The sequence below is a fragment of the Chiloscyllium plagiosum genome, unplaced genomic scaffold (genome assembly GCF_037043375.1).
Source record: "Chiloscyllium plagiosum isolate Xiang-an unplaced genomic scaffold, Cpla_swu_hap1 HiC_scaffold_4, whole genome shotgun sequence".
In the NCBI taxonomy this organism is placed as follows: domain Eukaryota; kingdom Metazoa; phylum Chordata; class Chondrichthyes; order Orectolobiformes; family Hemiscylliidae; genus Chiloscyllium; species Chiloscyllium plagiosum.
The window spans coordinates 59,569,440-59,592,828 of record NW_028270142.1 but is presented as its reverse complement, the minus strand read 5'-3'; the positions used below and the strand labels follow the sequence as shown (position 1 = coordinate 59,592,828).

Sequence of the window (23,389 nt, the reverse complement as noted above, 5' to 3'; positions counted from 1 at the left end):
TGTTAATCCTGTCTCATGGTTGTGGGAGTTTGCAGTGGTGGGCTTCAGACTAAACCATCAGTTTGGGGGTTCCAGTGGGGGAAAGGCCTTCCTTGTAAGGAGAGTTGACTCCTTGTTGACCTGCTGCTCACAGCCGAATTGCACCTGCACTGTGCAACATGAAACCCTATTGTAATGTTTACTAAACAAGCAGGACCCATCTCGCTCTTTTCATTTTGTAAGCTGTTAATGGGTGGTGTCTGTTGCCTAGGGAGCCATTGAATTGGTCAATGCCAGTGTTTTGTCAGTACAGTATACATCAGTTGCGGATGATTTAAGTTCCTGATTTTCTCTTCCAGATATTCATCACCGTGAATTGTCTCAGCACTGACTTCTCCTCACAAAAGGGGGTGAAAGGACTTCCCCTGATGATACAGATCGACACCTACAGCTACAACAACCGCAGCAACAAACCCATCCACAGGGCCTACTGCCAGATCAAAGTGTTCTGTGACAAGGTGTGGTTCACAAAGCATGCTGGAAGGGGCTGCTTTTTTAAAAAAAAAGGCTTCTCAACTTCCCAGAGCATTGTTTAGGAACGACAGGTTTATTATCATTGGAAGGCTCTTGTGCAATCGCAGATACACGTCAGGAGTTCTCTTCTCAAAGGGGAAGAATGGCTTGTGTGATGATTGTCAAAATGTAATGTATTGTCGTTCTAATCCTACAGGCTGGGCGAGCCTTAAACATTTCTTAAGCATATTTTATTTGCTTGCTCAAACTAAGATACCCTTCAGCTTATCCATCTTCAATACACTATTGTACAGTAAATCCTGCACAAATATTTGAGTTTTCATAGTGGACTTTATGGAGACTAAAGTTATTTAATGAATTGGAGCAGTCAGGCTTTGTTTTGTACTTGTTGAAACAATGAGAGAGCACCATCTAGTGTTGATATTTTTGCAGTGACACAGATGCAACTCCAGTGAAGAATTCAATTAATTTTACCATCTTCAGGAGTCTTTATAATTCAAGCAAGTTGTTCCCATAATTCTGTTTCTGTGCTATACACCAGTGTAAAAATAACAACTTTTATTTGTATTAGGGCACCTTCCATATAATAAAACAGCCCAAGACATTTCACCTAAGTATTATAAAACAAAATGTGACAGTGAGCCTGTATGGGTAATACAGATTTACCCCTTTATGGGGAACCTAGAGCTTGTGGGTATACCCTAACCCTGTTGTAGTTTCAGAATAAAAGGCCAGCCATTTAAGATGAAAATAAAGAATTTCTTCTCCCACAAGGTTGGTGATCTTTGAAATTCTTGACCTCATAAAGCTTCGTAGGCTGAATCATTGAACATATTCAGGGCTGAATGGACAGGTCTTTGGTCTAAAAGAGAGTCAGAGTTAGTGTGCAAGTGTGGTTGGGTCAGGCAGAAAAGGGAAGTGAAATGCACTCAACCATGATCTTGTTGAATGGCCAAACAGGTTCAAAGGGGTGAATGCCCTGCTCCTAATCCTATTTTTGCATTATATGTTCCAATAAATGTGCCTTCTAATATTTTTTTATCAGCTCATTATCAGTGCATGATTGAAATTCCTTACTCTCAACCATACCCTTTCTTTTTTGCAGTAGTTTAGGCAGGAGGCAGAAATTAGCAAGAGGCTTCTTTGGTCTTTTCTTTAATTGGTATGAAATGTCACAGAGCTGTCAGTATTCAATGAGGCTCTCTCAGCTGCATTTTACTGTGCCCCCAAATTTGTTGGGTTGTTCCTGCCAATGGGTAAATGGATGGTAGTGGAGAAATGGGAGGTTAGCTGATGGATATGTCTCTGCAAGTAAATCGTTGATTGGATCTTCCTTGCTGGACTGCATATTGAACTTTGGCACCAATAACCCCGAAACATCAATGAAGACTAGTGTTGATTGCCTAATCCACTATCTCCTGAATGGTCCATTGAATATTTCTCTTAGTGGTTGTTTATAAATCACTTCAAAAGTCATATTGTGGGATTGAAATTATATGGCAGGTAAGTGTGTAAGGCATAGAGAACAGAAGTAGGCCATTCAGCCCATCATGTCTGCCCAGCCACTGAGGGAGATCATGGCTGACCTGATAATCTTCAACTCCATTTTCCACTTTTATCCCTTTACAGATAAAGAAAACTCTCCAACTCAGCCTTGAATATACCTCATGAGCTTGCCTCTTCAGCTCTCTGCAGTGAGGAATTCCACAGATCCACTACCCTCAGATCTCTGTCTTAAAAGTGTGACTCATTATTTTTGAACTAATTTGCTTTTTATGACAGTACAACAGCTTTTGTGGTTACCTTTTCTAATGGTAGGCACAACCTATCTGATTCTTGTTAACAAATCCTCACTGTGGGATGTGAAATGATGATCCTTGAGTTGCTAATCCAATGCACTAACCAATAGACTACTGTATATATTAATTCATTCATTCCATTGCAAGTACTGGCTCATTCCTAGCTTTTGCTGTAGTTGCCAGGCTCAAGTGAACCACTTTTGAGAAGAGGAATAATTCAAGAATTTGATTCTTAAAATAAGTCTCTATACTTTAGATCCAAATAGAGCCTGTGGCTTGGTACTCATTGCCTTACCGTTGTTGTCCAGAGATTTCTATCAGATCCTTTCTCTGCAGGGAGCGGAGAGGAAAATCCGAGATGAAGAGCGGAAACAGAACCGGAAGAAAGGAAAAGTTGCGGGAACAGCAAATCAAGTAAACCCTTGTAAGCCAATTCAGTCATGAATTTTGTTTTATTTTGACTTGAAAAGGTATTTTTTAATAGCTTTATTCCTTTGGAATAATCATATGTTTCCTCCCTGTATTCAGCATCAGAAGGTAAACTGAACAGTGCAACCTTGCAGAAGAGGAATGATGCTACTTTCTTCAAGACAATGACTGACCTGGAATCCCAGCCAGTGCTCTTCATACCAGACATTCACTTTGGGAACCTGCAGAGGAGTGGGCAGGTAAAAGCAATTGCCCCTGTATCCCCTGAGAAACACAGTCATCAGCGAGCATCTTCGTTTTTAAAGAATGGAGCAGTATTGCTTACTTAATTTCTGCATTTATATTTCTCCAGTTGTCTTTCCCTTTCCCTGTGCGGTGGAATTGGTTGGCTGATAATGTCAGGGTTTGAAGATATTTTAATCTATATATAATGTGACAATGGAGATATAACACAATAATGCTGTGAACCGGTGAAGTGTTTGTTTGGGAGAGGAGTAAGGGGTGGAATGTCAAGTTAAGAATCACTCTGGTTATTGTGGTTCCTGAGCTTTTATCAACTTCTGTTCATGATTGGAAAAGTCAATCATTGCCTGTTTGCAAAGTACGGTTTTTAAAAGTGCCACACTCCACAGGCACATGCCTTTTGAATAAGCTAATGTGTTCATTGTTCCTATGCAGACACCTTCTTCTTAAAATCATCTTTTTCAGAATAGACTGTATTTTTTCTATGTCTGGTGGAATGGATAAAGAGGGCTAAGTGGATAGTGTTTTGCCCTGGGTCCTGTGATTAACAGGAGTCCAGGGGAAAGGATGAAGAATTTGAATAATAAATAGCATTTCTGTGCTAGTTAGCCTTTTGTTTAAAAAAAAAACCCTAGTGTAGTGGACAGAGCTGAAGAAGTGTGTGTGTGGTGTCTGTGTGTGGTGTGTGGTGTGTGGTGTGTGTGTGTACATGTACTTTCCACCTTCCACTTCAGCAAGTGCTGTGCCTATGATTCTGGTCAGAGGAGGACTGTCCTCATGTTTATTAAGGAAGGATTAAAAAAGACAATTTAATCCATGAAATCAGTCCATTTGCCAGTAAGGGCTAAGCATCTACTAGAGACTCCTTTTTCATGATTGGTTTCTCTATGCACTCTGTGCCATAATTGGCTGCACTTGGGCAAAACTAACCTGAGGATTTCCTGCTATTTAAGCAGGGACGTAAGTTGGTTGATTCATTGAGCCACAAAGGACTAGAATGTTTCTTTACCTGTCAGAGAATTGGGTGCTGTTACTCCTACTCGCCCATCATCCCAGGCCTCTTCCACTACCCCTGCTCCAGTTTCCTGCCAATTCTCAATTCTCCTCCAAGCTCCTCAGGATTGAAGTATGTTTCCTGGACTCACTCCCCTGAGGACTGAGGTGACCTGTCCAGTGAACTGATGTTGCACAGTTCACTCACATCCATTATAAAGGAGCTCAGTAATGAGGGAGCATCGAGTCATTCCTACATTGCTGGCCCATTTCCCTTTGTACATTTTAAAGGGGAGGAGGGATTGCAACGCACAAAGTCTTTTGGGGAAATGTTGTTTGTGAAGAGCAAAAAGCCATGTTACATTCTCACCTTCTGCCACATTTTGAGATGATTTGCCTTGTCTTGCTATTGTCATATACCAAAACCAGAAGGACCATATACTAGTCTTCTTTAAATATAATATGGATTCGAAAGGTTTTAAATAAAATGGCTGATAGTCTCAAAATGAATGTTTGTTATATGTGTGCAAGAATGCTAAACCTGAATGGATGATATCTGCCTGCACATTAATTATTGGAAGACCTTAAAAATTAATTTCTAGGATGTGGGTGTTACTGGGTGGCCCAGCATTGATTGCCTTTCCCTAATTACACTTGAGAAAGTGATGGTAGCCACTGTTTTGAATCACTGCAGATACAACTTAAGTGCGATTGGGAAAGAATTCTGGGGGTATGATGTGGTGACAGTGACCAGTATACCAATGAACCGTTCTGATGAAAAGTCATTGACCTGAAATATTAACTCTACATGGAACCTGCCTATCTGCTCAATTTCTCCAGCATTATTTGTTTTAGTGCCAAGCAAGTTTGGGTGTGACACGAAGGGGAAATTTTGTGTGATAGTGTTTATGTGTGCCATCTGCTGTCGCTGTTCTCAGTGGTAGAGGTTGCAGGTTTGAATGTTGCTCACGAAGGAAGCTTGGCAAGTTGCTGTACTTTCTTTTATATCTGGTGCACTCTGCTGCTACTGTGCACTGGTGGTGGAGGAGTGAATGCTTGAGATGGCCTGACAAACAAGATGCTGAGCTGCTTGAGTGTTGTTGGAGCTGCACTCATCCAGGCAAGTGGGGAGGATTCTGTCACACTCCTGATTCATGCCTTTGTGGATGGTGGACAGGCTTTGGGGGAGTCAGGGGGTGAATTCCTTACTGCAGGATTCCCAGCCTCTGAATTGTGTAAACCTGTAAAAGTGAAGTGGAGCCAGTAACGTGCATGCTCAATTGTTAGAAAATAGCAAGAGGGTGAACTACAAAGGCTCAAAGTAGTGACATTTATAAGAAAAGACAGATCTGGAAATTATGAATGGTGAGGAGGTTTCAAGCTGATCTGTGCAATCTTGGAAATTTACTTCTACTTTAGTACAAAGACAGATTTCCCTTTGGTCAGGTTTCTGAAATTATGTTCTTTCTTTTTGTAGATGTACAGTGTCACCACTGATGACATGGAGAGAGAAGGGTGAGCCTTTGATTTGTTTTTGTGTATATTCTTCTGTCTGCAAGTTAAAGTTGCTGAGCTCCGGAGAATTTCAGCAATCTGAGCCGAAGGTTTGCAACAGTATCTGAATAACAAGATAAAATTTATCTAATTGCTAAAAATGAAAGATGCCCAGGCCATTATGGAGACTAGAAATAACACTACTATGTGGGATTCCAGAATTTATAAGTATCTGTGAGAATGACAGTCATGAATGTGAACACTTCCAGACCAGTGGTCTCTTAAATGGCTTATTGCAATGAATGGGCAGAATTTTCCCTTCCGGTGGATGGTAGCGGGGGGAGATGCTCGGTGTATTCCTAGCCAATGGAAGGTGATGCTTATTACGTTTCTAGCCAGTGGAAGGGGTATCACTGTGGTCCCTGCCGCTGGTGGAGAATGTGTTCCCAACCAGTGGAAGTGGGTAAAGAGTGGGGGGGGGGGGGGAATACTCAGTGTATTCCCAGCCAGTGGAGGTGGGTAAAGGGGGTTTACTCAGTGTATTCCCCGTTAGTGGACATGTGCTCATTGTTCAGGTTGGCCTCTGGGTTTGGGGCATGATTTGAAAGTGGGACCCTATCAATCTGGCAGGAAAGCAGTTGAAGTGATTTTAAAAAAAAAGACAGCTGCACGTCTTTTCAGCTGTGAATTCCTTCTTTCCCAATGCTGCCTGGTTTCCACACTGCACCTGTACCTGCACCTCACCTGGCACAGCAAGGAGAGCTTCTTCAGAGAAACTGACAACCTGGGAAGGCTTTGATCAGTTACAATGAAGAGCTTCAGTCATATCGGGATGATGCACTGCTGTTCAAAGCACTTCTCTGAGTGCTGTCACTGACTGACAGGTGAGTGCCAATCTCTTGGCAACCATTTCACCTGCCTGGCCCCTCCCTGCCAACAGCATGCTCCATATCCACCTCCGCTGGAAAGAGGTGAGACTGGGGACCTGGATGTTAGAGTCAAGGCCAATGATGTGCCAAGAAACCAGCCCATACTTATCAAATTGTTAAAAGCTGACAGATGAGTTACGAGTGGGACTGACATGTTAGTCCCCACCTATTATGCTTACACCCTCACAGTATTAAGTCATGAAGGGAAGAAATATGCTTCCTTGGTAATTAAATGCACATTCAGTGTCAATTGTAAAGAAATCAAAACAGGGACTCTGCAGTTGAAACAGTGCAAGCTGTTTTTCTTCACCAAATGATAAGTGCATGCAATGAATTGCTTGACAGCTATCGTTTAACATGATAGCAACGAATTAAAAGTTGTTCAGGGTACTACGACAGTACACTGAGTACAGGAAGTAAGAAGGACCAAATGATCTTCTCTAATTCATTCTCATTTTGTGTGAAGGTCATGTTGTCATTACATGAACATTTAATGTTTGCATATAACTGAATGTTGTTCCATGGTGGACTTGGGATTTTTGTGTGTTTTCTTTCGCAGTGTCCTTGTAAAAAGGTTGTTCCGATCATTAGAAGATGAGTATCCCCCAACGGCTGCCAAACAAATAAGAGAGGATATCCATAAAAAAGGTGCTTTCCTGACCTCCATCGTTATCTTCTTTTGAGATTAAAATGGTGCTGTGGGGATCTTGTATCAGGGTTACCTGTGGAAGTTGCCAAAATATCACCACACAGCAAATATGATGTTGTGATCCATTGAACTGCATTTATTTGGGGAGCAAAGTTATCAAACTGCACTGAGTTTTGCCAGGTCGTGGTGTTACATCTATGAATCGCAGACATGGTTCTCTGTGAACTTTGACAACAGCCACTTGAGAAATTTTAAACTACATTTTTTGCACTTTACATGCGGTTCTCACAAGTATCTTGCACAACCTTCAGCAAAGATCTATGGTAAATCAGTAGCCATTATGGCCTAACCTTTAACAATCTACGAACAAGACTTCCTTTTGAACTGGGATGATCTGATCATTTAAAACTGTCAGTAACCTTCCAAAATAGTTAATCAGCCATTGGCTTGCTGCATTCCAATCCAATCGCTGTTTGATGCAGTTGTTCTTTCAGAATTGCTAAAATAGAAGTTCTGAAATGAATGACAGTTACTCTATTATCACAATTTTGTTTTTAAACATGAGAGATATTAATTGTATTCATGAAGTTGTTTTAAGTATTTGTTTTCCAGAAGGTTGACCAAAGGATAGCTTAGTTAGATAAGGAAAGGATTGGTCTTCTTTTCAAAACATTTTGCTGCAGCACATGATAGGACAGGGATAGATTTGCTTCAAATTAGCACTTCAAAGACAAGGAGAAGCTGCAGCTAGGTTGTTACACTGAAACCTAAGGAGGGGTAAACGGTTTGGGATGTGGGAGCTCAGCTGCAGGAGAGGAAGGAAGTAGAGGAAAAGATCTGAGAGTGGAGCTGAGGGAGAAGAGGGGAAACAAATTAAGGTCAGAAGTAGAGATCATTCTTGTTAGCCCTGTAGATTAGCTAATAGATTAGGCAACAAAGCACATGTGGAATTATGGGAGTGACTGTCCAGCATTATACCCTTTGGGAGCTCGGAACAAGCTTTGTGTGGAGAATGTGAGATGAGATTTTTGGTCTGGAGCTGGCAGCTTCTGTTGCATGTGGTGGTCTGATGATCTGGTTCCAATATAATTGTTGTTATCCAAGACTCGGATCTCTTAAGACTCACTGGCCTGGATTTTCCGGAGTGTGTGTTGTGAAATTTCCAATGGAGTCTCCTGGAAGGATTAGTGATGTCGTCGCATATGACTTAATTGTATTTGACTTTGGAATGTATTCAAGCCCCTGTAGGAGATATTGATATTCAGTTGGATATCTAACGAGCATTGGAATATCGTGCATGTTGTTAAGAAGGAAATAATCCGTTCCCTTCAAGGACAGAAAATGGGGGAGATACTAAATGAATATTTTGCATCAGTATTTACTGTGGAAAAGGACATGGAAGATATAGACTGTCGGGAAATAGATGGTGACATCTTGCAAAATATCCAGATATACAGAGGAGGAAGTGCTGGATGTCTTGAAATGGTTAAAGGTGGATAAATCCCCAGGACCTGATCAGTTGTGCCCGAGAACTCTGTGGGAAGCTAGAGAAGTGATTGCTGGGCCTCTTGCTGAGATATTCGTATCATCGATAGTCACAGGTGAGGTGCCGGAAGACTGGAGGTTGGCAAACGTGGTGCCAACTGTTTAAGAAGGGCGGTAAAGATGAGCCAGGGAACTATAGACCAGTGAGCCTGACGTCGGTGGTGGGCAAGTTGTTGGAGGGAATCCTGAGGGACAGGATGTACATGTACGTGGGATAGTCAACATGGCTTTGTGCGTGGGAAATCATGTCTCACAAACTTGATTGTTACTTCTTCAAAAAACTCAAAGAAGATTGATGAGGGCAGAGCAGTAGACGTGATCTATATGAACTTCAGTAAAGCGTTTGACAAGGTTCCCCATGGGAGACTGATTAGCAAGGTTAGATCTCACAGAATACAGGGAGAACTAGCCATTTGGATACAGAACTGTCTGTCTTCTACTTTTGAGAGGGTGGTGGTGGAGGGTTGTTTTTCAGACTGGAGGCCTGTGATCAGTGGAGTGCCACAAGGATTGGTGCTGGGCCCTCTAATTTTTGTCATTTACATAAATGATTTGGATGCGAGCATAAGAGGTACAGTTAGTAAGTTTGCAGATGACACCAAAATTGGTGGTGTAGTGGTCAGCAAAGAAGGTTACCTCAGATTACAACAGGATCTGGACCAGATGGGCCAATAGGCTGAGAAGTGGCAGATGCAGTTTAATTCAGATAAATGCAAGGTGCTGGATTTTGGGAAAGCAAATCTTAGCAGGACTTACCATTAAGTATATAAGGTCCTCGGGAGTGTTGCTGAACAAAGAGACCTTAGAGTGCAGGTTCATAGCGCCTTGAAAGTGCAGTCGCAGGTAGATAGGATAGTGAAGAAGGCGTTTCGTATGCTTTCCTTTATTGGTCAGAGCATTGAGTACAGGAGTTGAGAGGTCATGTTGCGGCTGTACAGGACATTGCTTAGGCCGCTGTTGGAATATTGCGTGCAATTCTGGTCTCCTTCCTATCGGAAAGATGTTGTGAAACTTGAAAGGGTTCACAAAAGATTTACAAGGATGTTGCCAGGGTTGGAGGATCTGAGCTACAGGGAGAGGCAGAACAGGCTGGGGCTGATTTCCCTGGAGCGTCGGAGGCTGAGAGCTGACCTTATAGAGGTTTACAAAATTATGAGGGGCATGGATAGGATAAATAGATAAAGTCTTTTGTCTGGGGTCGGGGAGTCCAGAATTAGAGGGCATAGGTTTAGGGTGAGAGGGGAAAGATATAAAAGAGATCTGTGGGCAACATTTTCACGCAGAGGGTGGTACGTGTATGGAATAAGCTGCCAGAGGACGTGGGGGAGGCTGGTACAATTACAACATGTAAGACTCATTTGGATGGGTATATGAATAGGAAGGGTTTGGAGGGATATGGGCCAGGTGCTGGCAGGTGGGACTAGATTGGGTTGGGATATCTGGCCGGCATGGACGGGTTGGACCGAAGGGTCTGTTTCCATGCTCTACATCTCTATGACTCTATAACTCTGTGACCTGCCTTAGTTCACAATGTCTTTCTGAAGTCACATTCTGATGCAGGCATCTGTTTTCTCTTAAGTACATTATGTACTCATTAACAATAGTTTTATACAAGCTCATTAATAATGCTGGAAATATGAAATAAAAACTAGAAGTGCTCAAAAAAACCTGGTAGACCTGATGGCATCTAGATTAGATTACATTACAGTGTGGAAACAGGCCCTTCGGCCCAACAAGTCCACACCGACCCGCCGAAGCGAAACCTACCCATACCCCTACATTTACCCCTTACCTAACACTACAGGCAATTTAGCATGGCCAATTCACCTGACCTGCACATCTTTGGACTGTTGGAGGAAACCGGAGCACCCGGAGGAAACCCACACAGACACGGGGAGAACGTGCAAACTCCACACAGTCAGTCGCCTGAGGCGGGAAATGAACCCGGGTCTCTGGCGCTGTGAGGCAGCAGTGCTAACCACTGTGCCACTGTGCTGCCCCCTAAAAGAAACTGCAGCAAGAGAAACTGAATTTGAATTCAGTAACTATTTGGAATTAAGAGTCTAATGATGACCATGAATCCAGGAAGCTCCCATCCTTGCCTGGTCTGACCTACATGTAACTCCAGATCCCTAGGTTGACTCTTAACTGCCCTCTGAGCAATTAGGGATTGGTAATAAATGCTGGCCTCGCCAGGGATGCCTTCATCGCATGAATGAATTTAAAAAAAGCTGTGACTTCAGAACTGAAGGAAAGTAGAAACATTTCGGGTTTTATGTTGTTGAGAAAGGGAGTGGATAAAGTAGGACCAAAACGAAATGTCAAGGCTAGGTTGCTCTGCAGGAGAGGTTAAGTAACAAAAGTGTAATGGAAGAAAGGGCAAAATGAATGGTGATTGTACAGTGAACATAAAAAAGGCTAATCCAGAGGGAGTGTTAATTGTAGAATAATGGACAACTGTGTCTGAAAGCAAGCACATGAAAACAATTGTTACACTGTCTTCCATTTTGACTTTTTTTTAAAAACCAAGTATCAGAGTTGATGATCTGAAGTTGCTGGGTCCAGAAGGCTGTAATTGGAAGATTGAGGTGTTGTTCCTCAAGCTTGTGTAGAGCTTTGCTGAAATCTACAGGGGGCCAAGGTGGAGAATTGAGCCAGCGAAACTGGCAAAATGGAACAAAGGCCTTCGAGGAAATGGGGGAATGAGCAAATGTAATCAAGATGGTTGTGGGAGTCAGGATTTATAGCATTAATGAAGGGTCAATCCCAGAACTGCAGTCCATGAAATCAAGAGACAGGCCAATCGGGTGAATGGGAGAGAAAGGTGGAACTTGGAAGTGAATTGACAAACCTTTCCATTTTCAGTTGAGAGTAGAAAGTGGCAACGATAGAGTCACCAATGTACCACAATAAGTTTGGAGAAATTCAGCCTGAATGGAACTAGAACACACCTCACAAAGTTGGGGTAGAACTGGCAGGGGACCCCAGCCAAAGAATTGAACACTGAATCAAAGATGATAGAAAAAGTGCTCAAGGTAGTGTTTATATCCACTAACCAAACACAGACCAGAGCTTTCTTCATCTCCAATTTTCTTTGTCCATTTAATTCCATCTCTGATCTACTTACTCATAATGACATCCGGAAGCTCTTGCACGCTCCACTTTATTTAATTTCCTCAACAGCTGTCCTATGGCTTTCTAAAGGCAAACAGTTTCTTTGCCACAAGCTTTGATTACATTCATCAGGATGATGTGCTGTTTGTCTAATGTCCTGAGGGGTTGAGGTATAGTTCTGCGGGTACCAGCTGCTCTCCAGCATCTGACACAGGGGGCAAGAATTCCATTCTGGTTGGCTGTTTCCAGCTCATTGTCTGCGGGGAACATGAATTACATTAATCAATTCCATGAATAGCCCAACCTGTCCATAAGGTTCAGTCAAACATCTGCCGCCAAACTGGATTAGCCCCCTGCTTTCTTCTGCAGCCAGGGTCACAACTGTGTGTTTGCCACCTCCCTCCCTGCCGAATGTCTCTTCACTAATTCTTCCTGCTGCCACTACGTCTCTTTATCTACACATTCCTTTCTGAACTCTCTCCAACAATTGCTTCTCACACTTTTCACCACTCAGTCCTGTCATCACCACTCTCTTAGAGTCACAGAGTCATTGAGATGTACAGCAAAGAAACAGACCCTTCGGTCCAACCCGTCCATGCTGACCAGATATCCCAACCCAATCTAGTCCCACCTGCCAGCACCCGGCCCATATCCCTCCAAATCCTTCCTATTCATATACCCATCCAGATTTGTATTTGTAGTAGCCCCCACCACTTCCTTCGGCAGTTCATTCCATACATGTACCACCCTCTGCATGAAAACGTTGCCCCTTACGTCACTTTTATATCTTATCCTTCTCACCCTAAACCTATGCCATCTAGTTCTGGACTCCCCCATCCCAGGGAAAAGACTGTCTATTTACCCTATCCATGCCCCTCATGATTTTATAAACCTCTATAAGGGTCACCCCTTAACCTCCGCTCCAGGGAAAACAGCCCTAGCCTAATCAACCTCTCCCTATAGCTCAAATCCTCTAACCCTGGCAACATCTTTTCTGAACCCTTTCAAGTTTCACAACATCTTTCCGATAGGAAGGAGACCAAAATTGCATTCAATATTCCAACAGTGGCCGAACCAATGTCCTATAGAGCCGCAACGTGACCTCCCAACTCCTGTACTCAATACTCTGACCAATAAAGGAAAGCATACCTAACGCCTTCACTATCCTATCTACTGCGACTCCATTTTCAAGGAGCTGTGAAACTGCACTCCAAGGTCTCTATGTTCAGCAACACTCCTGAGGATCTTACCATTAAGTGTATTAGTCCTGCTAAGATTAGCTTTCCAAAAATGCAGCACCTTGCATTTATCGAAATTAAACTCCCATCTGCCACGTCTCAGCCCATTGGCCCATCTGATCAAGATCCCATTAATCTGAGGTAAACTTCTTCACTGTCCACTACACCTCCCATGTTGGTGTCATCTGCAAACTTCCTAACTATACCTGTTATGCTCCCATCCAAACCATTTATATAAATGATGAAAAGTAGTGGATCCAGCACTGATCCTTGTGGCTCTCCACTGGTCACAGGCCTCCAGTCTGAAAAACAACCCTCCACCACCACCCTCTATCTTCTACCTTTGAGCCAGTTCTGTATCCAAATGGCTAGTTCTCCCTGTATTCCATGAGATCTAACCTTGCTAATCAGTCTCCCATGGGGACCCATGTTTGACACCTTACTGAAGTCCACATAGATCATATCCACTGCTCTGCCCTCATCAATCCTCTTTGAGTTTTTTGAAGAAGTAACAATCAAGTTTGTGAGACATGATTTCCCATACACAAAGCCATGTTGACTATCCCTAATCAGTGCTTGCCTTTCCAAATATGTGCAAATCCTGTCCCTCAGGATTCCCTCCAACAACTTTCCCACCACCGATGTCAGGCTCACTGGTCTATAGTTCCCTGGCTTGTCCTTACAACCTTTCTTAAACAGTGCCACCACGTTTGCCAACCTCCAGTCTTCCAGCACCTCACCTGTGACTATTGATGATACAAATATCTCAGTAAGAAGCCCGCAAACACTTCCCTAGCTTCCCACAAAATTCTGGGGTACGGCTGATCAGGTACTGGGGATTTATCCACATTTATGCATTTCATGACATCTAGCACTTCCTCCTCTGTAATATGCGCGTTTTTCAAGATTTCACCATCTATTACCCCACATTCTATATCATCCATGTCCTTTTCCACAGTAAATACTGATGCAAAATACTCGTTTAGTATTTCCCTATCTCCTGAGGCTCCACACAAAGGCCACCTTGCTGATCTTTGAGGGGCCCTATTCTCTCCCTAGTTACCCTCTTGTCCTTAATGTATTTGTAAAAACCTTATGGATTCTCCTTAACTCTATTTGCCAAAGCTATCTCATGTCCCCTTTTTGCCCTCCTGATTTCCCTCTAAAGCATACTCTTACTGCCTTTATACTCTTCTAAGGATTCACTCGATCTATCCTGTCTATACTTGACATATGCTTCCTTCTTTTTCTTAAGCAAACTCTCAATTTCTTTAGTCATCCAGCATTCCCTATACCTACCAGCCTTTCCTTTCACCCTGACAGGAATATACTGTTTCTGGACTCTCGTTATCTCATTTCTGAAGGCTTCCCATTTTCCAGCCATCCTTTACCTGTGAACTTCTACCCTCAATCAGCTTTTGAAAGTTCTTGGCTAATACTGTCAAAAGTGGCCTTTCTCCAATTTGGTCTATCCTTTTCCATCGCTATTTTAAAACTAATATGATCGCTGGCCCCATAGTGGTCCCCCACTGACACCTCAGTCACATGCCCTGCCTTATTTTCCAAGGGGAGGTCAAGCTGTTCTCCTTCTCTAGTAGGTACATCCACATACTGAATCAGAAAATTTTCTTGTACACACTTCACAAATTCCTCTCCATCTAAACCCTTTACACTATGGCAGTCCCAGTCTATGTTTGAAAAGTTAAAATCCCCTACCATAACCACCCTATTACTCTTACAGAGAACTGAGATCTCCTTACAAATTTGTTTCTCAATTTCCCTCTGTGAATTAGGGTGTCTATAATACAATCCCAATAAGGTGATCACCCCTTTCTTATTTCTCAGTTTCACCCAAATAACTTCCCTGGATGTATTTCCAGGAATATCCTCCCTCAGCACAGCTGTAATGCTGTCCCTTATCAAAAATGCCACTCCCCCTCCTCTCTTGCCTCCATTTCTATCCTTCCTGTAGCATTTGTATCCTGGAACATTAAGCTGCCAGTCTTGTCCATCCCTGAGCCATGTTTCTGTAATTGCTACGATATCCCAGTCCCATGTTCCTATCCATGCCCTGAGTTCATCTGCCTTCCCTGTTAGGCCCCTTGCATTGAAGTAAATGCAGTTTAATTTATCAGACCTACCTTGTTCTCTGCTTTGTTCCTGCCTGCCATGCATGTTTGACCCTCCCACCTCCCATTCCCTGTCCCTCCCCCACAATGCTTCTTTCTTCATCTTCCTTTCACCACCTGCCCCCACCTCTCTCTCTCTCTTTTCACTGTTTTTCTCCCCCTCTCTACCACTTCCCTCTCTCATAGACTCATAGAGATGTACAGTACAGAAACAGTCCCTTCGGTCCAACTCATCCATGCTAACCAGATATCCTAAATTAATCTAGTCCCATTTGCCAGCATTTGGCCCATATCCCTCAACCCTTCCCATTCATGTACCCATCCAGATGCCTTTTAAGTGTTGTAATTGTACCAGCCTCCACCACTTCCTCTGGCAGCTCATTCCATACATGCACCAGCCTTTACATTAAAAGGTTTCCTCTTAGGTTTTTTTATATCTTTCCCCTCTCACCCTCAACCTATGCCCTCTGGGTTGGGATAGTCCAGAACTAGAGAAAAAACTTGTCTATTTACCCTATCCATAACCTTCATTATTTTATAAACCTCTATAAGGTCACCCCTCAGCCTCCGATGCTCCAGAGAAAACAGCCCCAGCCCATTCAGCCTCTTTCTATGCCTCAAATCCTCCAACCCTGGCAACATCCTTGAAAATCCTTTCCGAACCCTTTCGAGTTTCATAACCTCCTTCCTATGGGAGAGAGACCAGAATTGCACACAATATTCCAAAACTGACCTAACCAATGTCCTGTACAGCCACAACATGACCTCCCAACTCCTCTACTCAAAGCTCATACTAAATGCCTTCATCACTATCCTATCTCCCTGTGACTCCACTTTCCTCTGCTCTCTTCACTGCTTTCTCCCTCTCTTCATCCCTGCTTGCTTCTCTTTTCCTCTCCTTCACTGCTTTCCTCCTCACTTTGCTTGATACTTGCCTCCCTTCTTTCTTTGGTTCATCCCACTGCCTTCACTTTCTCCCACCCTATTCCCCCTGCTCTCTTTGCCAATTGTCCGCCCATTTTTTTGTTGCTTCTGCCCATTCCCCGCTGCTATTCCCTGGTCTCTTCACTGCTCCCTCCCATTGGCTGGTATCCATCCCAGTGTGTTCTGCCACTCAATCAAGGACCTAGTAGCTCTGGAGCCTTGCAGTTCCACTGGGTACTGGGGGTGCTGCTGAGGCAGGGAGAAGAAGGAGGATGCCAGGATCTGGAAGTGCCTTAGCATGGAAATAATATATTTTCTGGCACAAATGAGTAGGTCCCTAGGAGTGGAGGAGAAATCCCTTTGGTGGTATTGTTTAATCCATAGATGTGGTCTTTCCTTCCTGTGGCCCTGTCTTGGGGACTGGAGCCTTTGGCATACAACCAGAGGGCCATTTCTATACTGCCATGTCCATTCTTTATTTGTTCTTGGGACATTAGAATCCTTGACCAATATTGCCAATTCCAGTTGTCCATGTGAAGGTGGTGGTGAGCCATTTTCTTGAACTGTTGCAGTTTGTGTTGTGTTGGTGCACCCACAGTGCCATTAGGAAGGCAGTTCCATTGACTTGGTGACCACCACACATGGGTGGGGAGGGACTGCTGTAATGCTTGCAGAATGACCACCAAATTCTGATCTACTGGTATTAATTGGACCCTGGTAGCTTAATGGATTCACAATGCAGAGCTTCAGGTTAATGCTCTGAGGCCACAGATTCAAATCCCACCAGGGTAGCTGATGGGATTTAAATTCACTTAATAGGACCTGGAGTTGAAAGTTAACCTCTATAGTGATAAGAGTGATCATCTGTGGATTCTTGTAAAAACACGTCTAGTTCATTAACGTTCTTAAACGTATGAATGGTCCCAAGTGGGACCAATGTGTCAGGGAGCTGTCCGGACCAGATTATCCCAGCCTCTCCCCATTCCCAGCCTCCAAGAGCCATGAGAATTCAAATAATTTACTTACAAGTGGCCTCATAAATGGAAGTCTATATTTCTTATTTGATCTAGTCTTTGGACCAGAACCCATCCTTCATTCTGCAGCTACATTACAGTTATAAAAATATAAAGGTTCAAAATATAAACATCTGGATGAGGTGAAGGCTGTAATTTTGACTGACACTATGAGGCCACTTTTCAGTGTGTAGCCTGTTTAGGAAGTATGTCATTCAACCTATCGAGCTTGTCCTGCCACTGTAGATCAGGGCTGATCAGTTCCTCAACATCATTTTCCCACACTATCACATGTCCCTTAAAGTCATTAACCTCCAGCAATTTCAGTCCTCAGTCTGCTCAAAGATTGAACTTTCACACTGACTGAGCTAAAGGATTTCAACGATTCATCACCCACTGACTGAAGAAATTCCTTGTTACCTCAGGCTTAAGTGCCCTTACCCTGCAATAATTGCCCCTGGTTCTAGAGTCATCAGCCAGGGAAAGATCCTGTCACTATCCTAGCACCCTGTCATACCCTTTAAGAATGCTGTAAGCTTCAATGTCACCTCTCATTCTTTGAAATTCAAGAGACTACAAATCCAGTTTCCTCAATCTCTCCTCATAAGACAATCCCAGCGGCCCAGGGATTAATCTGGCGAATCTCCGTTTCACAGTTTGTGTTTCTTGCTTGTGACCAGATGTCTCTTTCTGCGTTACAAAAACAATAAATTGGATGAATGGCTGCTGATAAACCACAGCACTTTCAAGAGAGGAGTGAGCCTGTCCTAAAGTGGGAAGAGATTAGTTTAACATAAGTATTCTCCTCCTTCAATCTCATTTATGGGCTGTTACTACTGAAGCATGTCAGGGAAAAGAGAGAGAGAGCATTGCAGTTCAACTCGATGCTGTATTACTGAGTTGTGTAATCTCAGCCAGTCTGTGGTTAGTTTGGATGGATACTGACTGAATCCAGAGATTAAACTGTGATCAAAGGATATTCAGGCTAATTTTACAAGATTAGAGTCTTTCCTACAGAGCCTCACTTACCGGTAGTGTGCGTTGTTAATTTGGACATCTGTACCACATGATCTTCCATCAATTAGATTCAATTGGCAGAAAATGAAGGAGAAGCCATTTTTCAATTGCTGACAGATGCTCCAGTTGGCAAGGCTTCAACCCGGGAGCATAATTTCATCAAATGAGTTTCTATTCATCAAATTGTTTATGAAGTTTGAGTTTTTTTCACTGTGACACTGAGATAAACATACAAGTGTAATTTTAACATTGAAACTTTGTGTTTCTAGTCCTGCTGTATGTCCGGAAAGAGTCAGATGAAGTGTTTGATGCTTTGATGCTGAAGTCTCCGACTATGAAGGGACTGATGGATGCAGTAAGTTGGTAGTTTCGTGTTTATTTTGAAATCGGGGAGCTGCTCAATTCCCAAGTGTAGAGTGCCCCAGTGCAGGCAGTGAGATGCATGTTGGCGTTACTAATGTCAGCTGCTTCTGCACTGAGGGCAAAAGTAGAAAGAGGTGAGTGTATGACTATGGTTTTAAACCCCTCATCTGGAGAGAACAATGTGTAGAAGGAGCTGAAATTGGCCTGTCTTGGCTTACGGACTTTTACTGAACTACAGTCACTGACCTCAGTTGCTCTCTGCACCATTTTATCTTTCTTCATTTTCAAGACAGCCAAGGTTTCCACTACAGGAAGGATTGTAAATTCAAAGATGTTGCCTGATAATGCTTTGGTGGTAATCAAAGGTCCGCTATAATGTTGTACTATTTGGAGCCCAGCAGCAGGACTACATGAGGGAGAGGCTGAGTTACCTTAAAAATGTCTCGTCAGCACTCTGTGTGTGACCAAAGGAGTCCTCCATACCCACAGGCCAGGTTCCAGAGAGTCCCTGGACTTCCCAGCCTTTCCTGATTCTTTGAATAGCTACATCACACCCCCTTCTTCCATCACTCTTTGTCCCACCAGATCTGTGGGATGGCATTCTGACAGTTTCCCATCCTCCCACATTCCCATTCATGGCTCCAGTGGTCTCTGACTGGGGAATGGGTGGGATTCCAGAAGCTTTACAGAGATATACTACATGGAAACGGCCCTTCGACCCAACCAGTCCATGCTGACTATATTCCCAAATTAAGCTGGTTCCACATGCCTGCATTTGGTCCCTATCCCTTCAAACCTTTTCTATTTATGTACTTACCCAAATGTCTTTTAAATGCTGCAACTGTACCTGCATCCCACCACTTCTTCTCACAGTTCATTCCACACATGACCCATTCTGTGTAAAATAAGTTGTCCCTTTTAAAATCATTCTCCTCTCACCTTGAAAATATGCTCCCTAGTTTTGAACTCCCCACCCTAGGGAAAGGAGTCTTGTCAATCTCCTTGTCCATGCCCCCTGTGATTTTATAAATCTCAATAAGGTCATCCGTCAACCTCCTACACTCCAGTGAGAAAAGTCCCAGTAATTCCATCTTATTTTTATAACTCAAACCCTCCGTCTCCAGTTTACATAAGGCTTGATCATTAAGACCCGTCCCACCCACTCTCTAACCCAATTTCAATATCAGGTCCAGCCTGTGCATGAACTGCTAAGTAAGTGTAGCCCACCATTTCTCTGTTAGATTGCTAAATGATTAAGAAGTATAAGAAGAAAGCTATGAAAATAGAGGACACTGCTCTCCACTCAGAAGCTGCCATGGAATGGTTGGGAGTAAGATTTATTGTATTTAAATGTTGAAACTTCCTTGGAATTTTTTCATTTTCCTGCTGGACCCAGGAGACAAGCTGTCCATTTTGGAAAGAATTCAGTATATTTTACTTTCAAAGGCACTAATCTTCAAAGTGAACAGCTTGACCTAAAGAATTAATTAACAAACAATGTTAATTGTATCTCCTTTCTCTTTGCATTGCTAGTTATCGGACAAGTATGGATTTCCACCAGAAAAGATTGGAAAGATTTACAAGAAAAGTAAAAAAGGGTAAGGAACACTTAAATCCAAAATGGCAACCAGTAAGGTGGGAGGAAACTTGAATGTCTTGATGATCAAACGCAAGATTTTAAACTAACAACTAACAGCATTCTCTTACCTAATTACTGTTCTGGAATAAATCACAGGTTCAAGAAATCAGCGGCATTATTTGCCAAGCAGGAATTTGGCAATGATTTCCTGGATGTTTTCTGTAATAAAATCTGAGAGGTCATAGGTAATTGCCATACATGAACCCCATCACAAAGATACAGAAACATGGGATTACTTATTTTGAATTAGCCTTCAATGATCCTACAGAAGACAGTGGCAATATAATTTGCCACAATTTATTTTTAAGTTGGATTTGGTGAGCCTAGGGTATGTCACACTGAATTGAAGCTTTGCTGCAGAGATTTATTTCCCAAGCCACTTTACTGTCACAGTCTGTTCTTCTATAACACGATGGTTGCATTCTTGTGCAACCCTGCATTATAGAAAAACTGCGCTTTAGAAACAGCGCCTAAAGTGTTGGCGATGTAATCATGTTATAGCCAACACGTTTTAGAAGTTTGCGCTGTTGAAACAGTGTCCCCAATTTGTCAATCATGTTACAATGGATTTGCTTTGATGAAATGCATTTTATAACAGAATGACCTGTACTTCTTGAGGGATGTGCTCTAATACACTGACCCAGTGTGGCAGCTTTACACTGGTTCACTATTAGCAGCTAGTGGTAGAAGCTCATCTGATAGTCCATTAGCTCTAATGTTGCTGAAGTGATTGGGGATGCTTTTTATACCTTATAAATTTACAGAGGAAAAATTATATTGAAGCTAAAAAGCTTACAAAGCACTACACAATAATAAATGTAATTTTCCTTTCATGGGAGGGAGCGTCACTGGTGAGGTTGGTGGATTTCCTTCCTTAAAGGACACTGGTGAACCAGATGGATTTTTACAACAGTCGATGAGAGTCAAGGTCACTGAGACTAGTTATAGATATTCTCGAATCAACCCATTCAGAAATGTTACTGTACCCCTCTAGAGCAGGTGGGACCTGAACTCAGATCTACTGGTGCAGAGGTAGGGACAGTATCACGTGTCACAAGGGGTCCACAAAATAGAACATAGACATTTACTAATGGACCTATTCAGCTAATCTAAATGAAATCATCGAATTTGAAGTCCATTGGCAGCTATGGTGGGATTTGAACCCATATCTCCAGAGCATTGGCTTTGGCCTCAGGATGACATTGCCATTGGCATTACTATAGGAGGTAGCGGTGGCCTAGTGGTGGTAACGGGGATAGTATTAGCAATGCCATAGTAATAGCAATGGTATTTTATAAAGAGATGCTTTGGCCTTGCATGCAGAATGAGCATTGGATGGGTTAGAAATGGAAATGAAAGAGGTTTTCTTTTGAATATTAACCTTTTTTCCATCATCCTAGAATTTTGGTGAATATGGATGACAACATCATTGAACACTACTCCAATGAAGATACTTTCATTCTCAACATTGAAAGTCTGGGTGAAAGCTTCAAAATCACACTGACTGAAATTTAACAGGGTTTTGGAATCAACCAACAGACAATCCTTCTTCGAGAGATGAATCACAATTTGACAATCTTGGAGACCTAAACGTGACCACTGGCCAGCTATGAATGACTGATGAAGAGGAGTTTGCTTCAATCAAGTGGACGTTCTCTGTACATACTTCAGAAATCGATGAAGCATAAGTGGCATTTCTTCCCACATTTTACTTCATATATAAATATTGACTTTTTTTTATGGAACTAAATTATCATCACAAAGACTTCAGAATAAGCAAAATCGTGATAGTACCTGGATGGCAAAATTTTAGCTATTAACTGGATGTTTGATACAGTGCTGCCTGGTAATGTCCTCTCTTACTTTGTCATGCTAATAGGCAGTTCCAGTTTAATCACATACTGGTTTATCGACATTAGATGCATCCAGCAACACCTCAGAACACAGGATTGTGAAATGAAAAGGTAATGCTAACTCCAACAGGAGAGCAATAAGATATGTTCAATTGCCTTTTACGGTAATTATGGGAACTTCTCCAGATGATTGCATTTTAGTCAAATGCATTTGTGATGAAATTGGCATTCACCCAACACTCCAGGCCGCACAGAGATATCTGTGTTTTTATTTGGGTTCTTTTAGGTAGCTTTGAGGACCAGTAACAACATCTTTAGTAGAACTTGACACTAACTTGAAATAGAAATAGCATATATAATTGTAAAAATGTCTATAATGTGCAATATAAATTTTACATAAGGCATGTTTACTGCCATTATGCTTTGGGTTGAGGGTTTTCATGGTACAGTAGTTGTGTATTTTTATTTTTTAATATAAAACCTGTTTCCTTCTTGTCTATATAATTAAGTTTGAAAGACATCTTGAGATTATACACAGTGACTGTATAAACTACTCTCCGGGCTATTTAAAGGATTTGGGAAACTTGAACGTTTTTACAAATTGTGAAAAAAAAACTGTAGACAAGGTAATATTTTTGGAAATGGGATTCGGGGTCTTTTCAGACTATAAAAAGACAGTTGTATTTTATTTTTTGTACATTTTTTTAAAAAGCAAAATAAACTTCCACATGTAAATAGATGTGTATACTTTTTCTACATTGGGAGAGGTAATCGGAAAGAAGACTAATCCTAACCTCCCTGGATGAATGTATAGATACTTAGCTGTTGTTTGAACTTCTGAATCTAATTGTTCACTCCTCGTCACCTTTTCCTTGCACTCTGTAGCAACTATCCCTCTGCCACTTCTGCTCCTTGTATCCTCCTCTTGTTCCCCTCACTTCTCATCTTAACCCTTCATTTTCTCTCCATCCCCTTCCTACTTCCCCAGCTCATTTGTATAGAATAGAATCCCTACAGTGTGAAACAGGCCCTTCAACCCAACAAGCCCACACTGACCTTCTGAAGAGTAACCTACCCAGACCTATTCCCCTACCCTCTATTTATGCCTGAGTAATGCACCTAACCTACATATCCCTGAATACTACGGGCAATTTAGCATAGCCAATTCACCTGATCTGCACATCTTCGGACTTTGGATGGAAACTGGAGCACCCGGAGGAAACCCACGCAGACACGGGGTGAATGTGCAAACTCCACACAGTTGCCCGATGCTGGAATTGAACCTGGGTCCCTACCACTGAGAGGCAGCAGTGCTTACCACTGAGCCACCATGCCACTGTAACCTTCTTCATTCCTTCCTGTTTTCCTCCCCCACCCTCCTCACCTCCTCCAATTGCTTTTACCCCTTGTCCACCATCACTTTGTTTCTCTTACATTGGTCTTAGCTGATTCTCCCTCACTGCTGTCTTCTCCCATCTCACACCTTTCTGTTTTTGTCAAGTTTG

The 23,389-nt window shown here is 42.5% G+C and overlaps 1 protein-coding gene across 1 annotated transcript in view; it reads left to right on the top strand.

Moving 5' to 3' along the window:
• LOC122549157 (grainyhead-like protein 2 homolog) overlaps nucleotides 1-22,617 on the top strand; it is a 153,566-nt gene extending 130,949 nt beyond the window's left edge. Inside the window, exons 9-16 of the mRNA XM_043688500.2 lie at nucleotides 339-497; nucleotides 2,649-2,736; nucleotides 2,841-2,980; nucleotides 5,455-5,492; nucleotides 6,960-7,048; nucleotides 18,299-18,384; nucleotides 19,926-19,990; nucleotides 21,432-22,617. Of these exons, the coding sequence (XP_043544435.1) occupies nucleotides 339-497; nucleotides 2,649-2,736; nucleotides 2,841-2,980; nucleotides 5,455-5,492; nucleotides 6,960-7,048; nucleotides 18,299-18,384; nucleotides 19,926-19,990; nucleotides 21,432-21,546 (780 nt within the window). The 3' untranslated portion in view covers nucleotides 21,547-22,617. The remainder of the gene's footprint in view (nucleotides 1-338; nucleotides 498-2,648; nucleotides 2,737-2,840; nucleotides 2,981-5,454; nucleotides 5,493-6,959; nucleotides 7,049-18,298; nucleotides 18,385-19,925; nucleotides 19,991-21,431) is intronic.
• Nucleotides 22,618-23,389: the final 772 nt, after the last annotated feature.